At 45.0% G+C, this 23237-nt stretch overlaps 1 protein-coding gene across 1 annotated transcript in view; it reads right to left on the bottom strand.

Annotated features, from left to right (window-relative positions):
* The window catches only part of MYO10 (myosin X), a 259996-nt gene that overhangs the window by 29046 nt on the left and 207713 nt on the right, over positions 1 to 23237 (bottom strand). Inside the window, exons 20-26 of the mRNA XM_070774825.1 lie at positions 14311 to 14435; positions 14104 to 14218; positions 5476 to 5582; positions 4415 to 4648; positions 3330 to 3375; positions 1453 to 2310; positions 420 to 543 (exon numbers count right to left, since the gene is read on the bottom strand). Coding sequence (XP_070630926.1) covers positions 420 to 543; positions 1453 to 2310; positions 3330 to 3375; positions 4415 to 4648; positions 5476 to 5582; positions 14104 to 14218; positions 14311 to 14435 — 1609 coding nt within the window. The remainder of the gene's footprint in view (positions 1 to 419; positions 544 to 1452; positions 2311 to 3329; positions 3376 to 4414; positions 4649 to 5475; positions 5583 to 14103; positions 14219 to 14310; positions 14436 to 23237) is intronic.

Here is a 23237-nt window from a genome sequence, read left to right as displayed (position 1 = left end):
GCAGGAGACCCGGGTTCAGTCTCTGGGTTGGGAAGATCCCCTGGAGGAGGGAAATGGCAACCCACTCCGGTATTCTTGCCTGGAGAATTCCATGGACAAAGGAGCCTGGTGGGCTACAATCCACGGGGTCATAAAGAGTCGGACGCAACTGACTGACTCACACACACACACACGAAACATGGAGGCAACAGAGAGAGATGGCTTGAAAACGGTGACAGAGGCTGCAGACCCTTTGTCCTAACGCACAGTCTGATCGGGTCACCAATGCCACACCACCATGGCGTCCCCTCCATCCACCTGACAGGGCCTAACACCAGGGAAGGGGGATGTGGGGAGATTTTCCCGGTCCCCCTTCCATCAGCCTCAGTTTCCCATCGCTTCACCCCTGACCCAGGCACCAGGACAGACGCAGGTCATACCTTTCATGTACAGGAAGCTATGGAAGTAAGGCAGCGTGACACAGCTGTACACAGAGTCCCGCCGGTACGAAAGCTCGTCGTCTGTATCAAACCGAGAATCGAAGTCCTCTTCACTATCTTCAAACTGAACCAGGGTAGAGAGAGAGAGAGCCAACAGTGAGCCACAAGGACAGAAAACAATCACCAGAAATGCCCAGCACAGATCAACACTGAAAAAATAAAAGTAACTGACGAAGAAGCCACAGGCCGATTTGTGACAATAAAATGGAGTGTGGTCATCAAAAGAATTCAGAATTACAAAATACTGACTGCTGGTGTAGAGTGGTCGGTGGACTTGAGATGTAGCACACGAGACATACTTTAATTCCAAGACTCTGTATTCTAAGTACAACACTACTGCTTAAACATGTAATTTTAATCAAACCACTCAAGAGTTAATCCCCTCTAGGTTACTGTGCTAAATGTATCTTTCAAATCTTAGCAAAATCCAGAGACCATTTAACACATGGTCAATGAAAAGAAAGGAGAAAAAAAAGTGAACTACAAATAAATCCAGAAGCTACAAAGGGCCTGCTGAAGCCTGCAAAGTTTCCTCCCTTACAATGAGAACAATACACAATATCCTGCAGTGAGCCTGAAGCTACTGTCTGGAGCATTCTCTGAAAGGTCCCTGGTGAGCCTCATTAGAGCTTAGAGCGGGCCTTATTTCCCAACCTCCTGCAAAGCCAGGAGAGACACGGGCCAAGTTCTCCACTGAGCATGCCAGTTTTCTTAGACGTTGGGCAAAATGCAGTTCTCTGGGTTTTGTGTTGAAGCTCCAACAGGCCCATTTTCTCACCGGATTGCTTCTGGCAAGAGAGATGGGTCTCAGACCAGCTATAAGGCCCTGCCTTTGGCCCATCCTGTGGGGGGATGTCTTCATCCCAGGGAGGGTGCAACAGGGGCGTGGATGACAGACAACTTCCAGCCCAATGAGGGCGGGCAGGGGGCAAGAGGCGGGGAGGTGGGTGGCACCAGGCCGGCGGGTACTCACCGAGGACTGAGCGCCCTCCGAGCTGAACCGGTAGGCCCCCGAGCTGTTGTAGGTGCCCACGGAGCATCGGTAGTCTGGGGACCACTGGCTGCTGCAGGAGTTGGAGAAGGTCACGCTGCTGCCGGAGGTGATGGCCCCGTCCTCGTAGTCATCTTGATCGTAATCGTAGTCGCCCTCTGGGGCGGGCAGGGCCCCCGGGGTCTGGGGCAGGCAGTAGGTGGGCTCCCCGGCGGAGGAGTCGTGCTCCGAGGGGGCCAGCAGCACGGTGCTGTCAGCGCTGGGGCTGGTGGGCACCACGGTGTCGTTCATGTAGGGGTCCTCCTCCGAGGACTCGTCGCTGGTCCGGATGCCGCTGGTGCGCTGGTCTGAGTGGCCGTGCTCGCTGGGGTTGGGCGAGTCCTTGAACGCATCGTCGTCAGCCTCGAAGCCCTCATCCACCTCCTCCTCCTCTGGGTAGGGCTGGCTGAAGTTGAAGCTGGGCTTCTCCGCCCCGGCGCCCTGCTCGCCTGTGCACCCGCTCCCCACCGACAGGGAGCGCTCAATGTTGCGGACGCACTCGTCGATCTCGTCGAAGTTGAGCGACTCCAGGAACTCCTGGGCGGCGCGGCAGGCCTCGTCCTCCAGCCGCCGCAGCTCTTCATCCCGCAGCTGCTGCAGCTTTTGCAGGGACGCCTCGGTCAGGGACAGCTCCTGCCGCTCCTTCATGCGCTGCAGGTCCTCGATTTCCTTCTCCAGCCGCAGGATCTCCTCCACCTGCTTGTTCTCCTTCTGCTTCTCCAGCTCCCGGCTCAGCTCCGCTGCCCTCTGACTCTCCTGCTGCAAGGCTTCCAGTTCCCGCTGCTTCCGGGCTGCTTCCTCCTGGATTCCGGAGGAAGGAAGAGGTCAGGAAGTGACCCTGCAGAGAAGGGGGGCAGCGGCCCTCCCGCATGATGCGATGGGGCCGGTTGTGTGCTGATCTGCACCCCTCCCTCTGCCAAACTGCCATGTGAAGCCCTATCCCCCAGTTCAGTTCAGTGGCTCAGTCATGTCCAACTCTTTGTGACCCCATGGACTGCAGCACACCAAGCTTCCCTGTCCATCACCAACTCCTGGAGTTTACCCAAACTCATGTCCATTGAATCAGTGATGCCATCCAACCATCTCATCCTCTGTAGTCTAACCCCCAGGACCCTTGGAATATGCCTGGATATGGGGACAGGACCTTAAGGAAGTGATAAAGTTACAGTGAGGCCCCGAGGTAGGGCTCTAAGCCAATCTAACTGATGTCCTTCTAAGAGGGGACACACACACAGACACCAGGGAAGTATGCACACAGGTGTAAGACCATGTAAATGACACACCATGAACCTACAGAGAGAAGCTTCAGAAGAAACCCACCCTTGCAGAAACTTATCTTGGATTTGTAGCCTCCAGAACTGTGACACAATCGATTTCTCTTGTTTAATTCCCTCCGGGCTGTGGTACTATATATCATAGACTGAGCAAATTAGTACAGTGGCGCTGCTGGTTTAGAGCCAGCATGCTTTTGTGATTGGCACAAAAATCTTAGACATTCACACATTTTTACCCAACTGTAATGGGTTAGAAATGGCAACAGAAACATCTCTAAAATCCTTCTTCCTGTGTCTTTAGTTTTGAATCCTTCTCCCTATATGATTATTTTAGTTTCTAATCCCTGGGGCAAAGTGTTAGTGAAAGTGTTAGTCACTCAGTTGAGTTTGACTCTCTGTGACCCCATGGACTGTAGCCCACTAGGCTCCTCTGCCCATGGGATTCTCCAGGTAAGAATACTGGAGTGGGTTGCCATTTCCTTCTCCAAAAGTGTCAGTAGTGGGAAGGTAACAGACAAGATACCACGTGGTCGTGGCGTTTTTCACCTGTTGGGCGCGGAGCTCCGCTTCTCTTCGTTCCCTCTCTCTTTCTCTAAAAATAGTCAAGAAAAAAGACAATGAAAATAAATGAAAGCAATGAAAAAAAAAATCTGAGAACCACTTTTCAGAAAGCCAAGGTTTTTTCCCCAAGATTATTGTTTAAAAAACAAGTCACAACACTAAGCTTCTGGCGCATTCTGCTGATGCACAAGCTACAAATGCTTGCTCAGCAGTTGAGGGGCACGCTTTAGTAGCATGCTTGAAAAGTCAATAAAAATCCACATAAAACAAATATTCAAATGGTTTCCAGAGGAACATAGATTACTGTGATCCCATCTCCCAGTTTTCCACATTGTTGCATCTGCGCCAACCCTATTCACATAGACATCTCAAAACGAGCACTAACTGGGCTTCCGTGGTGGTCTAGTGGTTAAGAATCTGCCTGCCAATGCAGGGGACTTGGGTTTGAACCCTGGACTTGGGTTCGATCCCTGGTCCAGGAAGATTCCACATGGTGCAGAGCAACTAAGCCCATGTGCCATAACTACTAAAGCCTGCAAGCCTAGAGCTGCACCCCACCATGAGAGAAATCAGAAGCCCACGTACTGAAGAGTAGCCCTGCTCGCTGCAACTAGAGAAAGCCTGAAGGTGGCAATGAAGACCCAGCTCAGCAGTAAATAAATCTTAAAAAAAAAAAAAAACCAGCAATAATTAAGTTAATGATCCCTCCCAAACCCTTAAATCAAGCTAAACTCAACGTTGACGGCTACAAGAATGGCATCTACCATTACTAGGAGCTAAGAGTGAACTTTTTAACAAAAGCTTTGCTAAAGACGACTTAAAAGGCATGAAGGATGAACGGGGTGTCTTCCTTGGGCAACACAGACAGCTATTCTTTGCATGAATAAAAATATGCATGAAACTGGGTCTTCAGTGGTGCCAAGGAATTTTATCTGACCCACCAAGAGATACTGTTTCCAACAGCAGGTTCAGCAGCATGCTCTGGGAATTACGGCCTCAAGGCTGGATCCAGAGCATAAAAACTCCAAAGGTGTCCTGTCTTGTTTCATGCAAATAAGGAAAGTCCATACCTTTCCTCCTCCTCCCGTTTCCTCTTTTCTTCCTCTTCCCGTTTCCTCTTTTCCTCCTCTGCTCGTTTCTCTGCCAGCAGTTGTCTGTAAACTCTTCTGGCAATCTGACCTCGGAGTTGCTTCTGGAAAACCACAGCTGCTTTTTTCAGGTGCAAAAATCTCCTCCTCAGGAGGAAGGCCCTGTAGTTCTTCTGTATGATCACTACACAATCAAGGACCTTCTTGTATTGCTTTCTGAAAAATGAGAACGAAAACAGCACAACAGCATTGCTGAGGACGGAATGAGGCCACAAGCTCTTCACAGGAGTTTATGTTAATGTTACACGACAAGAGAGCAGGATCTCATTTGGGGCTGATCCACTCATTATGGGACTCATTACAGGGAGCCAGTGAGTAGGCCCTTGTGGGCAAAACAGAAGAAAAACAAAAGAATAATAACAGAACTCAAGCAAGAAGCCTATCATCATATTGGCTAAATAAACACATCACTCCTAATAACTGACTTTGCAAAGTCCTGGCAGGAAGTGAGGCTGTAAACAGAACCATGGGATGTGATACTTTCTGCTGTTCTTAGGAGCAAAAGGGAAAAGGATTCACCACCGCAGGATGGCTTTTATGTTTGAGAAAATGTAATGTATGATGATGAGATGATGACCAGTGGACCAGCCCGCTGGTCTAGGGATGCACGAGAAAGTGCCTGTCTCATTGGGCAAACCCGGGAGAGGGGGCCGCTGTGGACCCCGTGGGTCGACACCAAGGTAAACTGGCGAACTGCCTGTGGCTTCAGTATATGGCCCCAAGGAGCTAGGGAAACTATTTAAATATCTCGCCCGATGCCCCCCAGAGACACTACTGCTCTGAGACATCACGAGCCCCTGTTCCCACTTACTGCCCACGTCAAGCTAACTGGCATCACCAATTGGGAGCACTGCCCTGGCCCTCTCCTTAGCCTGGTCCTGATAAGAAACCATCTGGGTCTATTTTAAATGAAAGCATATAATAGCCAGCACCATCAGGTGAAACATACTAGACACACCCCCTCCCCTCTGCATACTTCTTACCTTGCCAAGTAGCCCAAGACGTGGGCCCGGATCACCATGGCCGCCCGCGTCACCTCCTCTTCCCGTCGCTTCTCCAGTTTCTGCTCCAAGGACTCACGAAGGAACACCTGCCCAGGAGGAAGTGACATGTCACAACCGCAGAGTGGCAAGTATAGGGAAGGCCTCTCGGAGTCAGAGATTGCTTTGGGTGGGTGGAGGGGTGAGGGTAAGGCTTTTTTTCTCTCTCCGATTTTTGCTCCAAACACAAAAAGCAATGCTGCCCAGCAGAGGGAATCTCAAATTCCTAGTGGGGAAAGGATTTTTTAATATCCCATCTGTCAAAGACTAAGACTTTTGTAAAATGTAGTCAAAATATATTACCAGAAAGAAAAAAAACCTAAGGATATTTAACATAGAAGTCCTACTTTTTTGTTTATTATTAGTTCAACAGGCATAAGACGACTGTGAAATTGCCACTGAAGTTTATAAACACTCATCTCATCGTGGGCCAGGGCAAACAGGTCAGGGACCAGCACTAGTCTGCACTAAGTAACAAGAGACGTGAAAAGACCCCCTAACGAAAGAAGCGGAGGGGGAAATAAACAAAACGTTTGCAAAACGTTATTTGTCATCACGTGGAAAGTCTCTCTTCATGCTGTCAAGTGATTACAATCAAGCTTCTTGGCCTCAAAAATAAAGCAAATTAAAAATTTGATATTTAAGAGTGTAATTCTGTAAACTGTTTGAAATGAGCACTGAATCACTGATGTTACAGCCACCACAAGACAATCAGAATCAGGACTAAACAGATGGTAGCTATCTGTTGGCCTGTTTCTGGCTATGGGCACTTCAATACTAAGCTTGTCATTTACATAAAATAAGTGTGTCTGGTAACTGGCATTTGTATCAGAATCCCTAATATTTGAAAAAGTATGAAAATAAAAGACCCTCCCCTCAATCACAGCAGGGCGTCCCTGGTGGCTCAGACAGTAAAGAATCAACTGGCAATGGAGAAGACCCAGGTTCCATCCCTAAGCTGGTAAGATCTCCTGGAGAAGAGAACGGCTACCCACTCCAGTATTCTTGCCTGGAGAGTACCATGGACAAAGGAGCCTGGCAGGCTAAAGTCCATGGGGTCACATAGAGTTGGATACAACTGAGGGACTAACACTTTCACTTTTTAATCACAGGAGCTTTTAATTTTGTATTTTCCAATGTGATGCACACCTAAGAAGTTTTGAATTATTACCTAAAAAAACTAATCCCAAATACTGGTCGGGGGTTAAATGACACACTCCCTCATTCATGATTTCTTGACTTATGCTCCTGTGACTCATTCTGGCCTACAACGATGCATCATGTCCCCTGATGGCACATTCTTCCAGACTTTCTGCTCTGTTTCTTCCAAGACATTTGAACAAAAAAGCAAATAAAGAATTCTACCACCATGTGACTCACAGAAACCTTACCTACTCCTGCTGTGGATTTCTGAGCATTTGTAAAACTCTCCCACAATACCTCTCCCAAAAAACCTTTTCATACAATGCTCTTCCTACAATTGCAAGTAATATGCTCCACTGATGCATAAAGAGACTGCAAGGTTAGTAAAAAAAAAAAAAAAAAAAAAAGAAGCAGAAGCTACAAGCATAAACTATGTTTGTTCGATAATGATAAACGGTTTCCAGAAATATGAATCTCTACCAAAACAATAGGTCAGCAGCAGTTTTCACCAAGACTGGACTTCAAAGAAATATTTAAACTTCTCTTTGAGATGACTCTTCTACATTAAGGAACTTACTCAAATGTTTCTGCTTACTATTTAAAAGAAAAAGTAATAAAGTCTTTTTTTTTTTTTTTTTAACATTCGCCATTTACTTTTTTTTCTTTTGACGGAGCTGTGTGGTATGGCATTCCAGATCTTAGTTCCCTGACCAGGCATCAAACCTGCACCCCTTACAGTGGACGTGAAGCTGTAACTGCTGGACCCCCATGGAATTACTCAAGTTAAATCTTGACGAAGAGTGATGACAGCGGTGGTGACATAATAAAACAGAAGTGTTAATTCCAAAGAGCCATATATTTATCACATGAACAAACAGGAAGCTTTATGAAGGAAAAAGATGCTTGCTTCTTAGAAGGAAAACTATGACAAACCTAGACAGCGTATTAAAAAGCAAAGACATCACCTTGTTGACAAAAGTCCATATAGTCAAAGCTCTGGTGCTTTCAGTAGTCAAGTAGGGATGTGAGAAAGAAAGAAAGTGAAAGTCACTCAGTCGTGTCTGACTGTTTGCAACCCCATGGACTACACAGTCCATGGAATTCTCTAGGCCAGAATACTGGAGTGAGTAGCCTATCCCATTTCCAGAGGATCTTCCTGATCCAGGAATCAAACTAGGGTCTCCTGCATTGCAGGTGGATTCTTTACCAACTGAGCTATCAGGGAACCCCAGGAATGTTGACGGTTGGACCATAAAGAAGGCTGATCACCACTGATGCTTTTGAACTATGGTGCCAGAGAAGACTCCCGAGAGTCCCTTGGACTCGAGGAGAGCAAAGCAGTCAATCCTAAAGGGAATCAATCCTGAATACTCATTGGAAGGACTGATTCTGAAGCTGAAGCTCCAATACTTTGGCCATCTAAGGTGAATAGCCAATTCATTGTAAAAGACCCTGATGCTGGGAAAGACTGAAGGCAGGAGGAGAAGAAGGCAGCAGAGGATAAGATGGTAGCATCACTGACCACGGACGTGAACTTGGGCAAACTCTGGGAGACAGTGAGGAACAGGGAGGTCTGGCGTGCGGCAGTCCATGGGGTTAAGAGAGTTGGACATGACTTAGTAACTGAACAACAATATGAAAGGAAAAGCGTTTTACACCGTATCAGAAGTCTAAGGACTCTCTTGATTGGATCAGAATCAGAGAAATACCTGTTTTAGTTTCATGCCCATCAAAGAGAGCTCTCTGCTCTGCGCATTAGACTTACATCCACATCTTTATCTAGATCCTCTTTCCATAATGGAAAACGGAGCAAAATGCTTTAGAGACCTGACTTGGCTTCATTAAGAACATCTACCCTGAATTTATGCAGTGACAAGTGGGAATTGATCCAATTCTTCCAGCCCAGGGTGCCTTTTGCCACGTCACCATGTTCCCAGGACACAGCCAAGATAAAGTTAGCAGGATCCAGCTGCTGTGAGTGGAGGTCCTTGTCGGGAATCATCAAACAGCCTAGGAAAGGTCAACACCCACTCAGGGGGCTGCTCGGCCAACCTTGACTCACTACCCAACATGAATATTTTCCTGTGGCTCTTTTTTTAAAAAAAATCCTTTCTTTAGATAGCTTAAGAGCCTATGGATTATTCTAGTAAACAGGTCTTTTCAGAACACCGCTTGCAGACTTTATTGCCACGGAAGAAGTAAGGTCTGGCAGTGTAGTCCAGGTGACTGGAAAAGTGAAACATGCTAGAGTCACAGGGCAGAGGGAAAAGTCTAAGCCAGGCAAAAAAAAAGAGGGGAGCAGCTGTCCACCTCTGCCTCCCTAAAATCAGCTTCTCAGGGGGACACACATCACATCTCCTGATCGGGCTGCTCCAGGGGATCAGCCAGCCTCCCGTCTTCTTTAGGGGTGCTTCCCCAGCAGATTTAAATCCTTGTCTTTCAACAACTAGATGTGTTTTTTAAGCCTGTGAATTCAGTCCTGGTGCCATGTTTGATTTTCTGACTACAGCGCTGCCCACAGTTCCCTCTACCGTGTAAGTGTCGACAGAAACTTCTTATCCAGAAGATCTGGATGCTCCTTAGTGGTTTACGGGTTTAAATGCAAAGACCTCTGGCAGTAGCACAGACAGAAACACTGCTAGCATATAATTAAGTCAAAAGTTGGTCAAGGTCAAAGCTATTTAGCAGATACAATTCAAATGCTCTCCATGTTTACATTTACTTCCTAATATTTACATGAAATGATAAGCTTCCATTCTACTGCCAATGTGTCACCAGTTAAAATTTAACTCCTCTTTAAAGACTTCCTTTTCTTGAATACTTTTCTGATCATTTCAATTCACAGTGAGCTCTCTCCTGGAGCTGTGTCCTCATTCCTTAAAGAGATCACACTATAATTTATTAATTGTATTGGAAAAAACTCTGATGCTGGGAAAGACTGAGGGCAGGGGACGACATGGTTGGATGGCATCGTCAACTCAATGGTTATGAGTCTGAGCAAACTCTGGGAGACAGCGCAGGTCAGGGAAGCCTGGAGTGCTGCAGTCCATGGGGTCACAGAGTCGGACGTGACTGAGCAACTGAACAATAATAATGCGATGACATCTCCCAGCAAATAAGTAAACCAGGGGTAATGCTTTTATGTCTCTATATCCCTGTGCAACACCCAGTTCTAAGCTGTGCTGGGGTCTGACTTCCATTTGTAAATGAAGTTGGATTGGTTTTTTGGTGCTCAGTGCTCAAAAAAGTAACTGCTATTGGCTCAGTAAGTCAATGATCTTTGATATTATTCCACTATACAAGGAAGTGAGATAGGAGGAAGGTACACTATAGAGAATGTAATATATTATAGAGAATGTAAGATTCCAGGGAATCTTCCTGACTCAGGGATTGAACCTGGCTCTCCTACATTGCAGGCAGATTCTTTACCAACTGAGCTATGAGGGAAGCCATGACAGAGGAGGGGGCTTAATCCAATTTAGGGGTGAGTTTCGATGCAGGGGGAGATGAAGCACGTCAAAAAGGATTCCCAGAGAAAGACAAATACCATGTGATGCCACTTACATGTGGAATCCACACTATGTCACAAATCAACGGATCTACAGAACAGAAGCAGACTCATGGACACAGAGAATATACTGGGGGCTGCCAAGGGGGAGCAGGTGGGAGAGGGGTGCACTGGGAGTTTGGGATGGACAGATGCAAACTACTACAGGATGGATAAACAACAAAGTCCTACTGTATAGCGCAGGGAACTCTATTCAATATCCTGTGATAAACCATGATGGAAAAGAATATGGAGAAGCAGGTATATATGTGTATAACTGAGTCACTTTGCTGTACAGCAGATTTAACTGTTGGGGGCCGGCGTGAGGTACTCTGCCCATGACAAAGGTCATGAGGAAGGAGGCTCGACATAAGCAAAGGCGGGATCGAGCCACAGGAGTCCCCCTGGAAATCCTCGAGCATCTACCCCCATAACCAGAGCCTGCCTACTTTACTACTTTGTGCTCTCCCCTACACCTCTGACTTTACGGGGGGCTGTCTCCCACCACCTCTTTCGGAGAAGGAGTTAACTTAGAGCTCTAGTTAATAATAATTCCTGGGCGTGACAAGAGTGTTTTAACCTACAAACTCCTCTGAAGGTTCTCTAGCCTGCCTGACAGGCTTGTCTGGCCACATGTGATTGCTCACAGCCTCCCAACCGTGAGAGGCACGAGATGCTTTAAACCTTCTAAAAACAGGTTCCTTAGAAAAGTTAGAAAACTATAAGTATAGTGGGCTGATTAGAAATTGTATTGGTGAAGGATTTTTCATTTGTTGAGCCAATGTTTGTTGCTAAGACTCCACATCCCCTGCCCTTACACACATTAATGAATATATAGAAGAAATAAGTATTAACCTTTGGTATTAATCACGTTAGACCTTAGGCTAAGTAAATTCTTTCCTTAACTAAAACCCACCACACCCTCACCCTATAGGAATGTAACTTTATTTGGGTGGCGTCTGTTTTAAGAATAATCACCCTTGGAGAAAAAAGTGTTCTGGTTGACTGACCACCGTCACAAGGAGAGGGTCGTAAATTGTCAGCAGGCCCCCCTGGCCAGAAGATGATGTAACACCCCTAAGGCCTCTGTATACATTTGTATGAAGCACCTGACTTTAATAAAAGTCAGGACTGCTGTCCCCACGTGACTTTTGCATAACATCTCAGTGTATAAAAACAGGCTCTGGAAAATAAAGAAGGGGGATCAGTTCCTCGAAAGATTGGTCTCCCCATGTCGCTCTCTCACTCTGGCTGAGTCTCCATCTGGAGCACGGAACCCGCCATGCTTACTAATTATGCCTGGGCTTCTAAGATCCGACTGGGGAGGCCTCAGTGTCTCCTCTCCTTCGGGAGAACGGAAGGACGCCTGTGGCCGATGTAAGTGGCACAAGCTTCTTGTCTTGAAGTTTTATTGGTCTCCCACGTAAACCAAGCTACTCAGCCTCTTTTCTCCACTGAATTTTCCTACTGAGCTATCCTCATTCTATTACTCTTTATATCTTTGATGAATATTTAAATAGTCGCCGAAGCCGTCTCCCCTTCAAATACCCTGGATCAGCCGGGGCTGGACCCCGGCATTTAACACAACACTGTACATCAACTATACTTCAATTTAAAAAAGAAAAAAGAAAGGAAAAAAAAAAAACAAAAACGATTCCCATCAGTCTGCATCCAAGCAGACTTGAAGGATAGACTGGCTAAAACAAGGAGAGGGGAGAGTTCCCGGTAGAGAGACCTTCAAACCTGCGAGGACACACACCCCAAGGGACCCCAAACGCCCCGATAAGTTACACCCTTGCTTAATCCGACTAGGGTGGGTGGAATCTGACTTTCTCCTAGGACGTGGCACAGGTGAAGGGGTATCCCTCTTGCGAGTGTGTTACATTATATATAAGACTCCACCAAGCTTCTCCTGCTGGCCCTGAAGAAGCAGGTGGGCCCAGGGTGAGAACATCAGTGGGTGTTTTCCTGAGACTGAACATATAACAAGCTCGTGTCATTCCCTAACAGTGTGTGTGTGTGTGTTTTGATTTAAGCACTTAACTGACGCTGACTGAGCTCCTACTATGTGCACTGTGTAGTACCGTGTACGTGTACTACATGGGGTAAGAAACTGGGTGGGAAACTCTAGAAGCTGAGAGTAATTTCAGGGTAGCAGCCTGCAGGAAAAGAGAGGCCTGGGAAAGACTGAGGGCAGAAGGAGAAGGGAACGACAGAGGATGAGATGGTTGGATGGCATCACTGATTCAATGGCCATGAGTTTGAGCAAACTCTGGGAGATAGTAAAGGACAGGGAAACCTGGTGGGCTACAGTCCATGGGGTTGCAAAGAATCGGACATGACTGAGTGACTGAACAACAACAACAACAGTCCTACAACCACAAAGAACTCAATTCTAGAGCCACATGAGCTGGGAAGAGGACCACAAGCTCTGGAAGCGAATGCAGCCCTAGCTGACAGCCTGAGACCCAGAGAGAGGACCAGCTACGCTGTGCCTGGAGCCCTGACCCACAGACACTAGGAGATCACTGCCTCGTGCTGTGAAAGCTGCTAAGTTTATGGCTGACTGTTACACAGCAGTAGGTAACTCACACAATACCTCTGCATGCTGTTTCTACCCTAATAGACGCGCGTGTACTAAGTCACCTCCAGTTGGTGCCTAAATACCTGTCATTAATTTCACATCAGTGTTACAGACTGAATGTCTAGCACCCCTTTGCCCCCAATTCATATGCTGCAGCCCTAACTGCCAGCGTGATGGTATTTGAAAGTCAGGCCTTTAGGAAGTAATTTCATTTAGGACGGTGAGGTCCCATGATGGAAAGAAGGAAGACAGACCAGAACTCTCTCTCCACCGTTTGAGGACATAATAAGAAGGCAGCTGATGGTAAAGAAAGAAGGAGCCCTTTGCTAGAACCTGACCACATAGGCACCCTGATCGCAGATTCCAGCCTCCAGAACTTTGTGAAATAAATGTGTGTGTTTAAGCCATGCTGTGGTATTTTATCAGAGCAGCTCTAAGATGAAGATAGTCAAACTGCAAGATACCTGTCTCTCTTTCCCTCTTCTTCCTCTCTTTTTTTATACAAAGAAACTCCTAGGTTAAAAACATAATCTGAGCAGCAACTTTAAAATACTTCTCTGACCCTACACTACGGCTCAAGGAATACCCCCAACTCTGAGGACATCCATACACTCAAAGGCCAGGCCCCAGCTGCCTGCATTTCTGCCTCTCCTGTGTGGTTAGACACTGGAGGTGGGAGGGGAGACAAGGCTGGAAGCCCACATGGGGGTTTTGGCCATTTCTGATACTGGGAGAAAAGGTTGCACTGCCAATTTTATGGCTAATTTTTGCAATCGAGGCCAGACCACTCACCACTTAGCTCAGGGGTAAAGGCCTCATACCTGCATGTGTAAAGAATGGATTTCACCTTGGCTTTTGGGACTGGACTTTGGGCAACCTACATGATTTCAGACGATTTCTGGTCTCCCACACAACAGCTCCCGCGGTGCCCAGGGAACGCGCAGCGTTATGACAACGCAAAGTTAGAGGGTCTGGTGCCTCACTTCTTAGATGCTGGAGGCTGCCCAGCTCTTTTCTGGCACTGAGTTGCCTATCAGCCAACATCTGTTGACCAACTGAATGAAAATATACACAGGACGTGATGCTTCAATGGGTCCCCAAGAACAGAGTCCCCAGAGAGTCAAGGACTTCAAATAAAAGGTTAATGGTGGAAGGACAAAGAGTGTTGGCCAGCGTGATACCATGATACCATCTTCCCAGTGCTGAAAAACAATTGGTTAGCAGTCATCACAGGACACTGAACTCAGACATCTCTCCGGGGGTTGACGGGCCAGCCATTCGCTCTCTGAAATCTTACCTTTGTCTTCCCCAGTTGCCACTCACTGTTGGAGGCATCATAGAGCTGCAGCAGGGCCGTGCACTTGCCCCTGATGTCCTCAGGCAGCGCCACGTTCCTCATCAGCACCTTATACCTGCAACGTGAGAACGCCCAGCATCACCTCGGGCTACAACCCTTTCCCCAATCTCTTTGAAAAGAAGGAGGGTCTCTGCAACTCCATCTTGCCTTTTGTAAAAGTCCTGGAAGGGTCTCCGGACGGCATAGCCAGCTTTCCGGATCCTGACCGTCTCCAGCATCCCCGAGTACCGCAGCTGGTTGACCACGACTGCCTGGTCAAACTGGTCAGGCATCTAAAATGTGCAAAGAGGTGAGAAGATGAGGTTATTAACAAGACCACCCACACCACAGCTGTACACACATACACTTTAGGCCTACACAAATACGTACAAGAGAAAACGAACTCATCCCGTGTACCTATAGACCTGTCATAATAGCCGGCACTATCAACCCTGCCCCATCCTTAGCCCTTGTACTCTTTGTTCCTGGATGTTTTGGGGCAACAAGTCCCAGACAGCACACCTTCTCATTTGTAAACATACCAGTATCATTTTTTTTTAAACTTTTTTTTTTTTTTTCCGACCACACTGTGCGGCATGCAGAATCTTAGTTCCCCAAATGCGGATCAAACCTGTGCCCCTGCAGTGGAATCACAGAGTCCTAACAACTGGACCACCAGGGAAGTCCCCCGATCAGTATCATTTTTAAATAGAACTACAACACTGTTATGAGTCTTCCCTGTAGCTCAGATGGGAAAGAATCTACCTGCAGTGCAGAGACCAGGGTTCAATCCCTGAGTCAGGTAGATCCCCTGGAGAATGAAATGACTACCCACTCCAGTATTCTTGTCTGGGGAATCCCCATGGACAGAGGGGCCTGGTGGGCCACAGTCCATGGGGTTGCAAACAGTCGGACATGACTAAAAGACTAACCCTTCAATCACTTTTTATCACAATACTATTATATTTAAAAGATATCAATAATTTCTTGATATTAATATCCAGGTTCAAATTTCTGATTATTTTATGAATATCATAACCAAACCACCATTTTTAATTCTACATTTTCCAAAGAAGCTAAAGTGTCATACATTTGTCACTTTGTTTTAATACTTCAATTTCCAGGCATTTTTTTAGCTGAAGAATGCAGTGAAGTGACCCAGGGAGGACTAGGGGAAGAGTTAGGGGCTAGAGAGGAAAAGGAGAGATTGTAAGTGGAGAAAATTCTCAACTTCTAGTCAAACACGCTGTTTATCACACTCCATACTATGATCACTAAATACATTAATCCCGGAACACACAAATCAAAGACAGGGGAAATCAGACCAAGACTTAATATTCTGAACCGCATTCTCAGATCTGCTCAGTTGCCAAACAAGCTGGCATTGCTGACAGGACAACGGTCTTTCAGGGAAAAGCCCCGAAGTAGGCCATTTCCCACTCTCAGCTTTTTGAGCAGTGTTTTTTAATCCAGACACCCCATTTCCTTTAATTAACTTGTATTTTGTTATCTTATAGAACTGTGTATAAGATGACTGAAAAATAGTGCCATAGGACTCAAAGATGTTGTTAAAAAAGTGCAAAGACATAAAGTGGCTTAAATTTGTGAGCTTTAAAAACACAGCCAGTTATTAGCACAAAATCAGGCTGAAAGGCACGTTATCCTGTTCACTTTCCAAACTAGCAAAACATAAATCTGAAGAATGCTCTGCAAATCTTTGCAGCGTTTGATGGAAAAGTTGCTGTCCCATGCAGCAGAATCACTTCTCTCGTATTTAATTTCTCCCTAAAACACTGTAGTTAAACTGTCTCTACTCGGCAGTATTCTACCCGAAACTAGCCAATAAACGAGGGCAAATACCCAAAGAACTGTGGCTCACTGCTTTATAGTCTTAATTATTTCAAATATTCTTAGACAAGAAAGAATAGAATAAAAGCATGAAAAAACTAGCCTTGGTTACTCCTCTACTTAATCTTTGGATTAAAAAAAAGGAGAGGTCCACAGTTCTGAAGGTATGTGGTTAAAAGTTCTTATAATCTGAATCCACAATAACCAACAGAGAGCTAACATAAAACAAACACTGAATAAAACATCAGGCTTAGTTAACTGTTAAATTCATAGTCAGAGAAATCTACAAATTTCATGTTTAATCATTTGATGCTTCAAGACTTGTCCAATTTTTAAAAAATCTCTCTAAACTTTCACCATTCCTCACCCATACTGTTTTTCCCTTGCTCCTTTTCTTCCGATCTCTACTTAACAAAGTCCATACAATTCCTTAGTTTGGTACTAGTTATTAAAACTCTGAAAAATACTACTAAATGGACACCCCTATCCATAAAGTCCAGCCGCACTTACCATCTTCCAGTCCCTCCGAGGAACATTCCACATTCAGTTTCGCTCTCAGGCCAAAATTCATATGGAAAACAACTGCCACACTGACCTTTTCGCCACAGCTAAAGACACTGAACAATAATGAACACCATTCCTGTGCTTTAAAAAGTGCTCGGTCGCCATGACAACCCCTTCCATTCTCGGGCTAATTAGTGTGGTGTGGTTGTAGGGTTTCATAGAGCCCAGGGAGGGGAGGGTGGGAGGCAGCCACCAGGAGTGGCCACTCTTTCCAGGCTCCCATTGTGACTGTGCTTCTGCCCCTTCACAGAAATTTAACCAGGGAAGGCGGATCTCTGGGCAGATTGTCACCCTGGGCAACCCACAGGGCCATCGTGAGGGGAGCAGACCTGTATTTCCATTGGTGGGTCTCTTCTGAGTTTTAACTTCCTTTTCTTTCTGGTTCAAAGATGACACAGCTAGGGGGGTGGGGGACAAGTCACAACTCAAAGGCATGTGTCCTTTTAAAACTTCCCTCACGGCGTCCAGTCCACACTGGTAACTAGTTGTCCCGAACTGGAGGGCCCCCCTTCAAAGACTCCCTGCAGTGTCCTAACTGGGAAGTTTTGCAGGCCAACAGCTAAAGAGGATTTGGGAAATAACAGCCATGAACTAGGGTAATTAAAGTCCCAGGAGATCCATTTACCAAATATTAAATGAATAAACACCTACTAGGCATCAAGGTTTTGTGATTCATGCTTGGGGAGAAAACATAAAAAATACGTGCTAGATTCTTGTGTGTCTTAAACCAACAGCCCTCACCAGAGTAGTGCATTCATTATAACCGATGAACCCACAGGATACATCCTACTCACCCTGAGCCCACAGCTGACGTCAGGGTCAGGGTTCACTCGGATGTTACATTCTCTGAGTTTTGATGAGTGTGTAATGACACGTGTCCATCATCAGAGCCTCACACACAGTGGTTTTGCTGCCCAGAAATCCTGTGCTTCATCTATTCACCTCTACCTCTCCCCAACCCCTGGCAACCACTCATATTTTTACTGTCTCCACAGTTATTGTTTTTTAAGAGCAGTTTTAGGTTCACAGCAAAATTGAGAGGAAAGTAAAGAATCCCTTATACCTTCTGGCGGTCTGGAGGTCAAATCTGGTGCTCAGTGACAACTCAGAAGGGTGGGAAAGGGTGGGAAGCAGCAGGTAGGTTCAAGAGGGAGGGGACATATACATATACCTATGGCTGATTCATGTTGATACATGGCAGAAACCGACACAATATTGTAAAGCAACTGTCCTCCAATTCAAAGTGAATTTAAAAACACATTGAAACTTAAAATTGTGTTTCTTGGGAATATAGAAGAAAGAAAAGTACCGAGATAGTATAGGCGGTACATGAATTTGAATTAAGATACCACAAGTCAAGAGTCTGGACTCTCACATCTACAACTCAGTCCCGTGGGGACGGGACATTCTACACAGAGAGAACAGCTCACACCAAAAAGGCGGAGAGGGAGCCTGCGCTGACAGTGGACACGGCACTCAAGTCTGAAGCCACTGCTTCAGGTTCAGGGGCTGCCGGCCGGGGTCAGACCTGGGCTGTGGACGGGCCTCCCCACCCCTCCCCCTTTCATTGGTAGTGGCAAAACTGGAAACCAGACCAGAGGAATGGCCGGGTATACGCTGATACCATGCCTATCATGAAATGTTATGTGCCCATTAAAAAATAAGCACAAATTAAAAATGCCCCAGTAGGGACTTCCCTGGAGATCCAGTGGTTAGGACTCTGTGCTTTCACTGATGAGGGTGTGGGTTTAATCCCTGATAGAGAACTGTGATCCCACAAGCTGAGTGGTGTGGTAAAAATAAATTAAAAAAAAAAATTAACAAATTAAATAAGCAATAAATATTAGATACAAATAGTATATAAAATGATTAAATAACATATAAATGGGGTTCCCTGGTGGCTCAGCTGGTAAAGAATCCGCCTGCAGTACAGGAGACCTGGGTTCAATCCCTGGGTTGGGAAGATCCCCTGGAGAAGGGAAAGGCTACCCACTCCAGTATTCTGGCCTGGAGAATTCCATGGACTGTATAGTCCATGGGGTTGCAAAGAGTTGGACACGACTGAGTGACTTTCATGTCAGATAGAAATAAATACTAAATGTATTTTTAAATACCCCAGTTAACTCTCAAGCCTTTTGTAAGGTGAGAAAAACAAGATGCAGAAAAGTATGTATGAGAATCTCATTACTGTAAAACAAACAGTGGTCCCATCAAACATGACTGACACTTGTTCTACGTATGCACGTATGTGTGAATAGATACATCTAGATACACGGTGTGCAGAAAAGCATAGGAGGAGACATGCCAGGCTGTTGTGGAGTCGGGGGCACTATTCTGGGCGGTGGGAAGAAGAGACAGCTAAGAAAAAAGGTGGGAAATCAGATGGCACTAAAAGAAGGAAATAATCACATACATACCACATGAGAAATTTCTGTTTGGCTGTATATCTTTGAAGACACTTAAAAAATTTTTTTACAAAGTAAAAGAAAAAATCAGGTACAGAATGGATTCTAGAGGTCCTTCATGGAATAAGGTGGAAATGGGGGCAGAGAAGCAGGGAGAACAGGGGAGAAGCTGCTGGAAGGGTACTTTAAAGTGGAAGCAACCCAAATGTCCATCAACTGGTGAGCAGATGAAAATGTGCTTCGTATCCATAACATGGAATATAATCAGCCATAAACACGAAGCGCCGCTACCTGCTACAACAAGGATGAGCCTTGAGAACACTACACTACGTGAAAGAAGCCAGTCATATAAAAGACCACACGTTCCAGGATTCCATTCATGTGACATGTCCAGGACAGGAAATCTACAGGGACAGAAAGTACAGTGGTGGCCGCTCAGGGCTGAAGAGACAGAGGGGCAGCAGCTGACAGGTAAGAGGACTTCTCTTTAAGCTAATGAAAATGCTTTAAGCGTCGGGGGTGAGGCTTGCACAGATTTGTGAATATGTGAAAAACGACTGAATGGTATGCTCTAAATGAGTCAATTGTATGCTATGTGATTTACAGCTTAATAAAGCTTAGAAAAAAGGTATTGTAAAAGCCAGACTGACACAGAGGCATTTAAAATGGACAAAAAGAGATGGATGCAAGAGAAAATTTACATTCTGGAGACAGGACTAAATACATTTAGCTTCAGGTAATTTAATTCTACAAAATAAAACAAAACATAGAACTTTTCCCCTTACAATCTGAAAAAATAAGATTTCATAATGCCTCAATAAAACAAGTGATGGATAACAGAGCATGCTAAGCCCTCCACAAAAATCAATTATGGGTAAAGGCAAGCTTTGGTAGCTAAATGTCTACATAAAGGGCAACAGAAGTGCTGGCAGACAGGGACACAGGACAGGGAAGGTGTTTTACAACAAAAAAGAAAAACGCATCTATGTGCTGATGAATACAATTACCCTGAATATCACCTAGCCTTCCATAATTCCAAAGACTGCAGAGAGACAGTAAGAAGTTGACAGTGGGACTTGGAAATAGTCACCTGTCCATAGTAAGGGGATGCTCAATCTGTGCTTATTTAATTAACGGAAATAGGAGTTAATTATCTGTGGACCCTGGAAGTTCTAACGCTTTTCAGTGTTTGAGACCTCACGGATCTGAGACGTCCTAGATTTGAAACCAAGGAGCTCTGATAAGGGCCCAGGGAGAGGGGGTGGGAACGCAGCCTGCCACACAGAGGCGGGGGTGTGTGTGTGTCTGTCTGGGACCAGCCAGGACTGCAGTAGAAGGCATTCCCTCTCCTCTGATGGGAAAAGTCACACACACACCCACACCCACACACACACCCACACCCAAACACACACACACACACACTGATTAAACATTACATAGACCAGAAACCAAGTCACGGGTGGTGGGGAAATCCAGTCCTCCTGCTAAGGTGAGACCCTCTCCACGCCTTGGAGTCTCCTGAAGAGAAGACCCCCTAAGGGGAGAGAACAAGCTGGACAAGGACATAGGGCTGGCACAGAACCAACTCTTATTTCGTCTGCTGTCATCCACTGTCATGTAATATCACTTAACATGGATCTATGAGACCAATTGTTTAAAAATTTGCTATGAGGGGAAAAAACTATACTCTCGAGAAGAAATGCTATGCATTATCTGACTATACACTCATAAATTGATGACTATCCTAACTCACTGTGATTTACTTAAGCACACTGTGCCAAAAAGGAATTAGGCAAGATAAAATGGAAATAAACACATGATTAAAAGGGAACAAAGAGTAGAAAATGCATTGCATTCGCCTTTTTGCCTTGGTTGACAGGAAGTTCAAACTTAAATTTACTTCTCAACAGTAACTTTTGTTAACCAGGTAGTTTATTTTGCCTTAATTTTTGGATCAGGCTTCACAGATGTTAATCAACAGATTATCAGCTTCTTTAAGGAAGCTATGCTATTTTTATAGTCTAAAATAAGAACCATAAAAACATATCTTAAAAACATTAATAATTTTTTTTTCATTATTATTGTTTTATTATGGCCTTTAAAATTACAATGGCATAGGCCTTTTTATTTTATTTATTTATTTATTTATTTATTTTTTTTAATTAAAAAAAAATTATACATGTGTTCCCCATCCTGAACCCTCCTCCCTCCTCCCTCCCCATACCATCCCTCTGGGTCGTCCCAGTGCACCATCCCCAAGCATCCAGCATCGTGCATTGAACCTGGACTGGCATCTCGTTTCATACATGACATTTCACATGTTTCAATGCCATTTCCCAAATCTTGCCACCCTCTCCCTCTCCCACAGAGTCCATAAGCCTGTTCTATACATCAGTGTCTCTTTTGCTGTCTCGTATACAGGGTTATCATTACCATCTTTCTAAATTCCATATATATGCGTTAGTATACTGTATTGGTGTTTGTCCTTCTGGCTTACTTCACTCTGTATAATAGGCTCCAGTTTCATCCACCTCATTAGAACTGATTCAAATGTATTCTTTTTAATGGCTGAGTAATACTCCATTGTGTATATGTACCACAGCTTTCTTATCCATTCATCTGCTGATGGACATCTAGGTTGCTTCCATGTCCTGGCTATTATAAACAGTGCTGCGATGAACACTGGATCCTGCGATGAACAGCAGGATCCTCTATGACCCACCTCTCAGAATATTGGAAATAAAAGCAAAAATAAACAAATGGGACCTAATTAAACTTAAAAGCTTCTGCACATCAAAGGAAACTATTAGCAAGGTGAAAAGACAGCCTTCAGAATGGGAGAAAATAATAGCAAATGAAGCAATGGACAAACAACTAATCTCAAAAATATACAAGCAACTCCTCCAGCTAAACTCCAGAAAAATAAATGACCCAATCAAAAAATGGGCCAAAGATCTAAATAGACATTTCTCCAAAGAAGACATACAGATGGCTAACAAACACATGAAAAGATGCTCAACATCACTCATTATCAGAGAAATGCAAATCAAAATCACTATGAGATACCATTTCACACCAGTCAGAATGGCTGCGATCCAAAAGTCTACAAATAATAAATGCTGGAGAGGGTGTGGAGAAAAGGGAACCCTCTTACACTGTTGGTGGGAATGCAAACTAGTACAGCCACTATGGAGAACAGTGTGGAGATTCCTTAAAAAACTGGAAATAGAACTGCCTTATGATCCAGCAATCCCACTGCTGGGCATACACACTGAGGAAACCAGAAGGGAAAGAGACACGTGTACCCCAATGTACATTAATAATTTTTAAAAAGAATTCTATTATTCTACCCTCAAAGAACTATTGATGAGTATACACACAGGATTTCAAATGGTTTCTTAGCAGCCTTGCAGGAATCAAGTCCTCTTATTTGATACGAGGAAGATTCCCACAGCTATCCTTCAACTTATACAGCACTTGAATGCAGAAATCCGATGGGGTGGGTGTGATGAGTAGTATTACTCCATCTTGCAGATGAGGAAACTGGAAGTGAGTAAAGCTAAAAGACTTGTTCAAACCAGTTTTAATATTTGCTTAAATCACACAAAGTTCAAAGTGCTTTGCATTCCTGAAAACTAGTATGTGAATCAAACTTGATTCAAACCATATTTTCCAACTGATATGTTATAAAATTGGAGGCATATTTCCATAGGATACTATTCTCAAAGGAGTGAGCTGGAAACTTCTCTAGGGAAAAGAGTACAGTGAAATCTAGGCAGAAAATGTGCCCTGGATTGTAGCATTTCCAGAAACTCTGGGTCTTCCCCACACAGGAAGACAGTATCTAAAAATAGCAACACTGAGGAGGGGGCCTTAGAAACAACCTGTCAGGTACAGACGTGATGTAAACGCGGGTGATGAAAGATCACAATTCTAAAGGCCATGACAATGAAAAGCAGAAACGGGTTCACTGCCCTGTGAGTTCAGTCAAATATCTATATATGGAAATAATAAGTGAACAGATGAAACCTTTTGGAAAATCTAATAGCAAATTCTGAGCAAATCCATCTTTGGTAACTGTTAACACAGACAATGAAAGACTGACAACACGTTTCATTGCATCTGAGCCCCAGAGAAACGACAGAATTTAACTGTTCTTTGAGCCACTGGTGGCTGCAACTCCTCCCGCCTCTCCTCCCCACTCCTTGGGTACCAGTTGCCATGGACAGGGGCCGGAGAAGAGCTGACCCACAACAGGCACTCACTGAACCCCACCCC

The sequence above is a fragment of the Bos indicus genome, chromosome 20 (genome assembly GCF_029378745.1).
Source record: "Bos indicus isolate NIAB-ARS_2022 breed Sahiwal x Tharparkar chromosome 20, NIAB-ARS_B.indTharparkar_mat_pri_1.0, whole genome shotgun sequence".
Taxonomy (NCBI): Eukaryota; Metazoa; Chordata; class Mammalia; order Artiodactyla; family Bovidae; genus Bos; species Bos indicus.
Note: the sequence above shows the minus strand (reverse complement) of the source record. Positions and strands in the feature narration are given on the sequence as shown.